The sequence below is a fragment of the Notothenia coriiceps genome, unplaced genomic scaffold, assembly GCF_000735185.1.
Source record: "Notothenia coriiceps isolate Sejong01 unplaced genomic scaffold, NC01 NC01_scaffold00025467, whole genome shotgun sequence".
NCBI classification, from domain to species: Eukaryota; Metazoa; Chordata; class Actinopteri; order Perciformes; family Nototheniidae; genus Notothenia; species Notothenia coriiceps.
Genome location: NW_011358168.1, coordinates 1 through 11,455, shown reverse-complemented (window position 1 = coordinate 11,455; position 11,455 = coordinate 1). Strand labels below are relative to the sequence as shown.

At 39.8% G+C, this 11,455-nt stretch overlaps 1 protein-coding gene across 1 annotated transcript; it reads left to right on the top strand.

The window, feature by feature from the left end:
• Window positions 1-2,619: 2,619 nt before the first annotated feature.
• firrm (fignl1 interacting regulator of recombination and mitosis) lies at window positions 2,620-10,958 on the top strand (the record flags this gene model as incomplete). The annotated part of the gene is made up of 14 exons (XM_010783599.1): window positions 2,620-2,748; window positions 2,964-3,067; window positions 3,527-3,566; window positions 3,658-3,746; window positions 4,134-4,238; window positions 4,373-4,513; window positions 5,667-5,829; window positions 5,913-5,997; window positions 6,100-6,238; window positions 7,915-8,004; window positions 8,111-8,175; window positions 8,264-8,412; window positions 9,965-10,094; window positions 10,767-10,958. Coding segments are annotated over exons 2-14 (1,484 nt in total), but the record flags the coding sequence as incomplete, so codon positions are not given.
• Window positions 10,959-11,455: the final 497 nt, after the last annotated feature.

The window sequence follows — 11,455 nt, the reverse complement described above, 5'->3', positions numbered from 1 at the left end:
TTTTGTATTATTTGACTTTAACTATATACATTTATTTGTTGTTCTTTTCTTTTCACTATATCTGTAAAGCGTCTTTGAGCACCTGTAAAACCGCTAACAAAATAAATCTATTATTATTATTATTATTATTATTATGTCTATAACAGCATTTCATTTGTGTGCAAGAGACTATAACTTACTAGCTTACAGAAATAGATGAAACTTGTCCGAAAAGTTGTTTCTTAACCAGCGCTGTTTGTATCGAGTAACGTTAAATCAAAACACAAAATGCTGAGACAGTTTCTACGAGCCTCCCTCTGCTGCTTTTGACGACTCAAAGCAAAGTTAGCGCGCTGGTAGTGATACGTTCTTATATGTTATTATCATTAATGATAGAGGTTTATTATGAAACCATAGTCTTATATTACTGATATTTGGAATTGAAACCGTACACCCCAGCACGTGCACTCCGCTCTGCATCAGCCTAACAGCTCGCTGCACCCGCACTGCGAGGGGGACCCAAGTTCCCATCAGCAAAAACACGTGGGTTTGCTATCCTGGCACCAAAATGGTGGAACGAGCTCCCCATTGACATCAGGACAGCAGAAAGCTTACACATCTTCCGGCGCAGACTGAAAACTCATCTCTTTCGACTCCACTTCGAGCGATTGAATTACTAACAAAGCACTTATATACTAATAAAGGACTGGCTTATCTAAAGCCAGTTGAGTAGCACTTGAAATGTTTTAGCTCTATGAAACCTGATGTACTTATATGATTCTGTTTTCTTCAAGTTTGTATTTTGTTGGTCGAACGCACTTATTGTAAGTCGCTTTGGATAAAAGCGTCAGTTAAATGCAATGTAATGTAACATTTTTTTCTTTGGGAAGCAATACAAAATTGCCTTGAGTCAGTCTGCAAAAGTACGGAAGAGGATTAGGCCCACGTGTTTTTTTTCAATACAACATTTAAAGAAACATTTAAAAAAGAATCTTAATTCTGAGATTTTCAGCAACATTTTTTTTTACGTTTGGTCCGATCTGATTTTTTTTTACGTCAGATCTAATAATGTTTCACCCTGTAAAGCCACACAAATGTACAGGAATTGTATTAGTACTCGTCATGTTAATGTTAAGTAAACACTACAAAATTGAGTGGATCATGCAACCTGACTCAGCTGGGGGAGAATACTGTCTTGATATTTCCTTTTTAGTGTCTGTACACTGCATGCAAAATCCCAATGAACTGTTTGTGAAGAGAGATAAACATCAATGTGGAGTCCCGTTTCCTAATTAAGAAGTCCGGCCCTTCCTGAGCCACCAGCCGCAGACACCTCAGGCTGTCGGGAAACAAAGGTGCAGCAGAAGCCAGCTGCTTTACTTCAGTGCTCAAGATCCTATTAGGGAAACAATAACCCACAAGACACTGATTTTATGGAGTCAACAGGGTCGGAGCCAAGACAAATTCCAGACTGCTAATGGGTGAATATCAGCCTTCCCATAACTGATTTGAATATAATCTAAACATTCCTAAACATCTCAGTCATGATCTACCCGCCTATACATAGTCCTTATGTGTTTTCTTAAGGGCTTAGTGGATTGTGTACTGCCAGTAAATCATGTTCATAACAATGTCTCTCGGAAATTGTGATTCCCAATACTCATCCATGATGTGATTCATTTTATTACTCTCTCACAGAGTTCATCGCCAGGTCACAATGGATAAGCATGAAGTGACATTTCTCAATCAAAGATGTGTTTTGCTCACTTTGAGAAGATAGAAACTGCTTTTAAACCGAACGGACCCAAAACCCTAACAGATTACAGGTGCATGGTTTTAATGTGTCCTAGATACAGGCCCTTGGTGGCCATGTCAGCTTGATTTGTTATTCAATTATGTTATTTCTTTATTTGGATTAGACTATAATACCCCATTATGAGGTTAGACCAATCATGTTGCTTTTGGCTCAAATCCAACATATTCTTTATAGCTCTTAAAGAGTTATTAATAAAGCATAACTTAATATAACAAGTGTGCATAACATACTTTTGGTTTTACTAAACGAACACAGATTGGAAAAGGCTCCTCACCTATTATTATGTAGCTTAAAGGTGACCTATCATGCAAAATGCACTTTTGTACATCTTTTATACATTAATATGTGTCCCCGGTGTTCCAGGGAACTCACCAGGTGTCAAAAAACACAACCCTCTCTATTTTCCTCCATACCCAAATCTCTTAAAAAGGGGCTTCAACGGATCTGATACAGAAAATAAATACCTGTCAGAGACTGTCTCATTGATCTTGAATATATCAAACTGGATTTGTTCTGAAGGGAAGGCATTGTTTTTGTATAGGTCATTATATTTACACTTAATGAATTACCCTTTATAAAGTTCTTTAAAAGGAAGAGAATTGGATCAATTAAAAAAAATATATATATATATATTTCACCTTTTATTTAAAGCTTCATCTAGACAGTTGTTATTTTCACCGCTTTTCCCTCATTGCGTTCTCTCACTGGTTGAAAGTTTTGCATTGTAACATTTTCAACCAATCAGACTGAGGGCAGATGAGCAGCTTTGCTCTTTACGTCACATCCGATTCAAACAACGGCGCGCGCTATGTTTCTGCCTGATGTCCACAAACAACTCGGTTTTCTTTCAGTTTTCTACATTTAAAACAAAGATTTAACGGTGACGTTTGGCAACACAAACTCGTAGTTGTGGCTTAATGCTCCTGAACAGAAGATAACGTCTGTCATTTATGGTAAGAAACTATACGTATTATCTAAATGAACAATAACCATGTTTAATGTTTAGCATAACACACCGTTAAGCTAGCTCTCTTGTTTACACACTCAGCGATGTTTTGTACAAAAATACACCTAAAGCTTTTTTACTGTGAGACATTTTGGGTGACTCAGTCGCTACCATTGTTCTCAATCATTGTTTTGTGTGTACACTCGTTCTGACCTCGCTCAGCTGTCATCATGTCCCAGACCAACTCCTCTCTCCTGGACGAGGTGGTGCAGTGGAGTCAGGAAACCTGCCGCCGGGAGCTCAAGTCCGTCCTGCCAAAACTCACTATATCCTCTCAGACATAATCAGGTTTACTCATTTGATGTCATGATTCATAGCATCATACACTAGTGGTTTCAATAAGGAGAGTCCAGTGATATGCAGGTCTTGTTTTGAAGTTTTTAAATGCTCAAACTACTGAAAAAGCATTGGAATAGACACACTAAATGTGGGATTATGTCTACATGTCTATGAAATTAAATGTTTTATGAGGGGGAATCAGTATGCCTGTACAGTCTATGACTTGTACGTATAAATTCAATTCAAACCAAAATCCTAAAGCCCATATAAGATGTTAAAGTTTGACAAACATATGGTTTAGTATGTTCGAGGAAATCTGTGCACAAGTTTAGGTTTTGCTCAAGCTTATCCATCATACCTTTTCACTGTTATTGCAATCCTTATCTACTGTATAAGGAAATATATATGATTTGAATTTGCAGTGGTTTTCCTTGACTGTTTTTCACTCTTTGCATAATAACTCTGAGAGTTGGGATGACCATATACGTAAGTTTCTTCATTGCACAATTTATAATAATCAATCACCTCGTTTTGTGCCTTGAGTATTACTAAGTATGATCATACTGCATCCCTCCAGGTGTGTTGAAGATCATCACAGACATGTTCCTCCCTCATATTGGTTTGTCTGAGCTGGAAGATGAGTGCTTCTCCAAGATCCTACCAAAGGTAAACACTAGACAACGTCATGAATGCAAATACACGTGAATAGAACTAGTTGCATAACACAGAGTGAATGCATGTGATGGAAAAAGTCTTTAAATTAGGTGATAATCTCTGAACTCAAGGCCCTTAAAGATCTTAAACAGAGCAATATATAGGTAGTTGTTTTCCAAATGTCACATAACATTTTTCAATCTCAGTTGGTGATGTTGTATGTTTCTTTAAAGTCTTTCTTTTGACGAGTACTTCCTACATATTAGAAGTTGTAGGACTTGTTGATAGAGCTTTATTTATCCTGTGAATATCTGGTTGATTTACATTTTCCCTTAAAAGTGTTTAGTAGTATTGATAAGTCTGTGTGTTATTGCCCCTATCTGTCATAAATGTCTGCAGGCGGTGACGATGTTTGACCGCATGATGAAAGAAATCATGGACCACGTTGGAGGCCTGTCGAGTCAAAACACTGAACTCTGTTCCTTACTCAGGAACATCCTGCAGGTACTGCTTGTTGTTATCAAAATGTTCAAATTAGAATGACATGTTATGCTATGTAAGTTCTATATTCTCTGACAAACATTGCTCTAACTTCTATACCAACCAATATGTTGACAAGATGCTGTTGTGTGTTTCAGGCAATGATGCAGATAATCAACGCTCTATCCACCTGCGTGCGTCATGTTGGTTCGTTTGGGGAAACTCCCGATATAGACGCCATCCGCTCGTTACCAACTTGTATCCTGAAAGTCCTGAGGGAAACCTTTCAGCACTGCAAGGTACGTCTGCTTAGTCACTCTTAACCTGTAATGCAGCTCTTAATGCATCTACAATTATTACAGTTACATAAGAAATCATGCATTTAGCTATCAGAATTCAAAAATGGGATTTGATCTATTTTAGCTATTGTTATTTATAAAAAAGGGGAAAACTCTGTTAAAAAAGTGCTTCGTTTTTTCAGAACATTCAAACATTCCTAAAGGGACTCATTTGTACTTCCTCCTCATTATCCTCCTTCTTCTTATGCAATCATGTATTACCAGAAGTGTAACTTTAGGTGAAACAGCTCATGATAACCTCACAACAGGAAACTGTGATAAGCATCTCTTTGTCGCAGGAAACACTTTTACTAAAAAGGGAACATCAATTCAATTCCTAATTTTATTCAAATCAATCTTTTTCTCAATAGAAACGAGTTATCAAAGTCAAAGTCAACTTGTTTGTCGATCTTTTAGTTTGTGTGTACAGACAGAGAGATCGAAATACCATTTCCCACAATCCCGAATATAAAAAAACAAATATGTATAAAATATGTATATCCTATATATACACAATCAACAGACACATTTATACATGTGAACACATTAAAGGTGGGGTAGGTAATTCACTTCAGAAACACTTTTTGTTATATTCCATGGAATGCTCTTAACATCCCGATAGCAATGAATACATTAAATGCTTTGACAATAAATACATAAATGTCATCTGTGGAAGCCGTGGCGCTGTAAAAAGCACGACCAATCATCTGAGCCGGCCCGGCTAAAATAACTGGATGGCCTACCTGCCTGTCAGCCTTCCATCTGGGCACAAACTTATCTCGTCCCCTCATTGGTCATGTGCGCGTCCGTGTGTGTTGGAGGAGGGGCTCTGTAAGGAAGTCTGAAGGAAGGGGCAGATTTTTTCCGGTTGTGTATTTTCAAATTCTAACGCACTCGAGCTGGTTTCTCCATTCTTACCTACCCTACGTTTAAGATTAAAACAAAAAACACAAAAATCAATATATAGAAAATAATAGTCACTTCAATGTCATTAGTGCAAAATTGTCCATAGTAGCGTTAAAAAAAAACAAAAAAAACATTGATTTAATATGAATTTGTGTGAAAATGTGACTAATTGAAAATGATTTGAGCATAATGTGCATGTGGTCCTCAGGAGAGTGAGGTGGTTTATTGCGGCCGCCTGTCCCTGGTGGCCGACCTGCTGCAGGGACTCTTTAAAGAGGCCTACTCCCTCCAGAAGGCTCTGCTGGAGCTGCTGGAGCCGATCTCACTGGACAGCAACGCCTCAGAGGAAGAGGTCTCTGACATCGTAACAGGTGTGTGTGTATTTGTTTTCCACTGACACATCCTTTAGTATTAAACCCTTCTGATGTTAAACGTTATTTTTTACATTCCTCAGTGATTCACAACCTGCTGGATATCTGCTCCATCATCTCTAACTTGGACATGGCAATGCATGCAAACACATGGAAGTTTGTCATCAAGTCAGTACTGCAGACACTCATGTTGTCACACTTAATGTCATGTTATCTGTGAGTTTAAGTATTGGAAATCATGTAACAGCTCATTTGGTTACATGTGTTTAGACAGAGTCTGAAGTACCAGTCATTGGTGGAGGAACATCTGCATCACGGAGACATCAGCAGCAGCCTGTGTGACAACCTGCTGGCCTCCTTCCTCACCTCTGTGGAGCTCGCTGAACAGATCACACACGCTGGACTACAGGTAGTAAAGCTCTTAATGGTGAAAAAAGATCCACAAGATATTATTTGTACATTTCTAGAAAGGCAGGCAGGACATTGCATTTCAGTGGTGGACTTCTAAGAATGAAGCAGTTTGTCTAATAAAGCCAATGTCAACCAGGAACAGGACAGTCTTTAACACAACTACAGCAGAGTTCCCGTTAGAATAATTATTTGCCGGTCAAAATGTCCATTAAAGTTTAAATCTTCCGGACAAAATGAGAAAAGTGCCGGTCAAAGGTCTTCTTTGTTATTTATTGAGCTTGGTGGTCAAAACGTTTGAGACCCACTGAGATAACTTAGACTAAAATGAACTATCTAAACACTCAGAGTCCTTTACCTCACTGAGCCTCTCAGGCTTACAGGAGAGCTCTCCTCAACCATGGTTGTAGAAACATCTACTTCTTATATCCGTTAGCGCAGCTAGCACCAGATTCTAATAACAACAGCGCCGGTACCGGTGCGCCCTCTCCCTTGCTCGCTCTCTCGCTACCACGCTCGCACTTTGGCTGTGAGCTGCGGGCGCCTGATAAGCCAACATCCCCCACTTTCATCACTTTCACTTACAGCGCCCACCGTACAGGGCAAATGAAACGTGTAACCGGGGTGAAAAGGGTGTTACATTTACTTAATTATGAATGTTGTTACATCAAGGCCGAACATTTGGATGAGCGCCAACGGTCAAAAAAATGTTTTCCCTCCCAGAGCTGCCAGCGCAGCGCTCCCCAGATGTGGCGCCCTAGGCGACCGCCTGTGTCGCCTATGCCAGTAACACAAATACTACAAATCCACATAACAAACAATCAAAAATGAAAAAGGGTCGCCACTTATTATTATTTTTAAGAAAAAAGAAAAAAAGTAAAGAAAAAAAAATATATATATTTTTTTTTGGGCACCTGGCTGGCGCCGCCTAGCAGCGGCGCTCATATTTCAGCAGCGGCGCTGCGCCGCCACTATTTGTATATAGGGGAAACACTGATATAACTAGTTACGGTAGTTTGAGAGGTCATTAAAATAGCTACGTGTGATATTATAACCTGAAGAGTGTGTTTTGTTCCACTCACCGCAGCAGATGATCATACAGAGCTGCGTGTCGACTCGTCAGCAGCAGCTGATCTCTCTCTCCCGTCAGATTAGACTTTACTCACATTTATGTCCATATCGATCAGATCCAGCTAGTTCTAGCTAATGATATGACTACCTGCTTATCAATAGACACCTAAACAATAAGCGTTGCTATGCAACCGGGTGAGGCCGCAAAGTATAGCGCAGCATTTTGCATTTGTTTACATGCCCACCGGAACCCCGAGGCATTACCAACAGATCAACGCACAATCAACCCATACGGGACATCTCTTTCTCCACATTAAGAGATTAGAATTGACTCTTCTTGTCTGTCACATACTCTTTTGTCTGTCACATAAGTGGCGCAACTGATGCGGTATTGCGCTAAGGGGAAATTATTTTGACCGGAGAGATTTAGATTTGCCGGTCTTCAGCATATTTTACCGGTCATAGTCGGGAACTCTGAACTACTGTCTCCACTATAGCATTTATTTGTGTTTGTTTTACAGAAAACATGAGCCTTTTGGTTTATCAGAATAGATTTGATCTCCTGGTGGCCTTTGTTGTATTATTGCTCCTTCTTCCTTTCCAAAGGAGTCGACACAAAGCCCAGAATACAAACTGTTCCAGAAAACTGCAAAGATGTGCAGATTCTTTGCCAACACGTTGGTTCATTACATAAAGGTAAAGAAATGGATGTTGTTGATCATTTCTATATCCGTTACATTTTCCTTCTGGGCTTCAGAAAACAAAGCAGCTGAACTTAAATCCCATCATTTCTTATCATCAGGAGTTTAAATGTTTTCTGACAAAGTATTGCAACGACTTTCACCAACTCTACCTCCAGATAATGAGGTACGTGTGGTTTTAAGTTGCAGATTCAGTCTTTAATTCACCTTCTATCATTGAGTAGTGCGTAAACTTACAGTCGAATGTCTTTCAGTAAGTTCCCTCCCAGCCTGTGTGCTCCATCTCTTCCCCCCGCTCTGTCCGGGGAGCTGCATGCAGCCGCTCTGGTTCCCATCGATGCCTTCCTGCTCCAGCTGCTGCCTCTAAGGCCCTTCGCTGAAATTGTCCTCCAGCAGGACCTGCGTGAGTTTAACGTTGAATCTTTTTTTTATCAAGATATTCAGGCAGGGTTGGTAGATGCTTTTCTGTTTCCCTTTGCTGTGGCCAGGTTTTAGAGGATCTTCAGTGATGAGTTGAGACCATTCCTTATTCTAAATAATGTACTTTTGTGAGGTTGTGCCGTAAACTAACCTTAGTTAGGAGGACGCTCCTATCAAACAGAAAGTCCAAAGTCACTATTGTATGCTTAAAGGTAGCTCGAGGGCGCTAGAGTTTGAAAGTACACAACCGAAGCAAATCTGCCCCTTCCTTCAGACTTCCTTACAGAGCCCCTCCTCCAACACACACGAACGAGCACCTGACCAATGAGGGCACGAGATAAGTGTGTGCACAGATGGAAGGCTGACAGGCAGGTAGGCCATCCAGTTATTTTAGCCGGGCCGGCTCAGATGATTGGTCGTGCTTTTTACAGTACTACGGCTTCCAGAGATGACATTTTTTTATGTATTTAATGTCGAAGCATTTAATATATTAATTGCTATTGGGATGTTAAGAGCATTCCATGGAATATAACAACAAGTGTTTCTGAAGTGAATTACCTACCCCACCTTTAAGTGATTAGTAGAAATACTGAAAGGACCACAAGTGGCAACTTTTTGACTACAGATGGGGTCCAAAACTAGCAAGCCACATGAATGCCTGGGAGCAAATACATTTTATATGCTACACAAATATGGCCAGGATCTGTTGAATACAGAATATTGGGTTGAAGATTAGAATTTTCCAAAGGGAGGTTCGTTTAGCATGAAACACTTGAGATAACTAAAGGATAAGTTAAAAAAGAAAGTAGAAAGAAAGTGAGGTCAAAGTAAACTATTTCTGCTAAAAAGTGAGCAATGATTGAGAGTCAGAGCTAAACATTTCAGATGTGTGTATCTCTCACTGCACTGTCGCTTTAATTAATGTACCTTTTGTTTTTTATATATCTTTGCTTTTAAATGAGTGTTTCTAAATGCCCTTTGATCATATGTTTCTTAATGTTTTTAATTGTTGTAAAGCACTTCGAATTGTACTGAATGTACTCTTCCAATATCAGAGTAGCACATGATAACAAAGGCCCTACGTGGCTGTGTACATGACAGGATGTATGATTACCTAGAAGAGCATCTGGACTGTAGACATGATAGCTCTGTGATTAACATGATGATTCAGCCTCTATGGAGAGAGACATATGACTGTCATGTTTATTGCTTACGCAGGCTTTTAGCTAATCTGAACTAAACATTGTAAACTGCTTTGAACCGGTATTCCTCCATCTTGTGACTGTATCCCTCTCTTGTATATCAGCATGTGAAGGACACTGTTCAGGAACTAGTTGAACCAAATGCTCTGTATGTGATGACTACTTCCATTCTTGAGAGGATAATAAATACATGTTTCCTGATATTGAAGATCAAGCCGGTGCCGAGTGATATTTTCCTAACACCTTACCTTGCATATTACAAGATAATAGAGGCCTCAAAACAAGGTTGCCAACATACAATCTTAAAAGGTCGCTTGTGTTGTTTGTGAGCAGGACTGTCTCCTGAACATGAGCTTCCTCACTGCCTGCTGCTGGTGAACGTCCTGGGTCAGCTCTCCTCCCAACCAGAGGAGGTGCTGCAGCTTTGGTACTCCGGCAGCCACTTCTCAGAGGAAACTCCCAGGTAATAAACGGCTGTCATCCCCAGAATTGTCGCTGTTGAAACATGTGACTAAAAGAGATAGTTTGGATCTTTGGAAGTGGGGTTGTTAAAGAGACTTATCCATAGTTGGTCTGTTACCTACAGTAGATTCCTAGTTTGGAAAAGCAGACGGGGTTAACTTACGACATCTTATCGCTGTGATTGGAGTCAGCAGCAAAACAATTTTAGCCACCTTAAAGAATATCAGTGTTGCTATATTTAAATATTTATTTTTATTTTTTAATGCTTTGTCTTGCTGTCAGATGGCCCTTTCCAACGGGGAACTAAAGCCTTTATTCCACTAAATCCACCAGACACCATTAGAAAATAAAACAAACAAAAATGTTGTTGTAGGAAAATGGATTTGCTGGTCCATCGCAACCTTAATTACTACGTTTGTTTTTCTTATTTAGACACTCTACTAATCCTATAAAACACTTTTTAAACATGTTTTAATTTCCAGTTTCGTACTTTACAAAGAGTTCATCAATTTCCGATCCAACATACCTAATTAGATATGATTTGTTATAAGGTGAGTTTAGATTGCATTTGTGCATGAAAAAGATTATAATGATCATCAATGTATTCACGATAAAATCTTGTGTCTGAAATGTTATTAAAAAATATATATTTTCCCACCCCCTCTGTTTCCAGGCTCCCTCTCTACCAGGCCTTGTTCACCAGTTTCAGGCGATGCTACACTGAGCGCCAGGTACCGGTGCTGTTGCCGGGGGTGATGATGAAGGGTCAGGCCCAGGTCCAGGTCTCGCTGCACAACCACCTCTGTGTGCAGCTCTGTGCCAGCGTGGCTGCGCTGCCTCCGGTGTTCCTCCGTGTGCTGGTGAGGTCTACACACACACTGTGTCCAGTGCTGCTGATAACATTAAGACTATTTTCTAGGGATGTCCCGATCACCTTTTTTTGCTCCCGATCCGATTCCGATCATTTGATTTTGACAATTTGCCGATACCGATTTTTCCCGATCCGATCTTTATGCAATGCATTAAGAGAAAAAAAAGAAAAACAGCATTCAAGTTGTCCCTTAAGGTTATTTTTTAATTTAAATTGGATATTCTATCCAACATGGATATAGCTTCTTTCTTTCACAGCAGCATTGGATCAGTTCAGTTGTGCAGCATTGGATCAAAACAAAATAAAGCTTTCAGTACTCGTTAGCTTACTGCTACAATTAGACACTGCGCCCTGCCCACTCTGTTGCCAGATTTGAGAGAAATAAGCAACCAGGTCTATGAAAACAAGCCCCAAAGAAGCAACACATACATGATGTTGTGTAATTTGAAACCAAAACTAAGGCCTCAGGATGACTTTAAGACTTGAACATG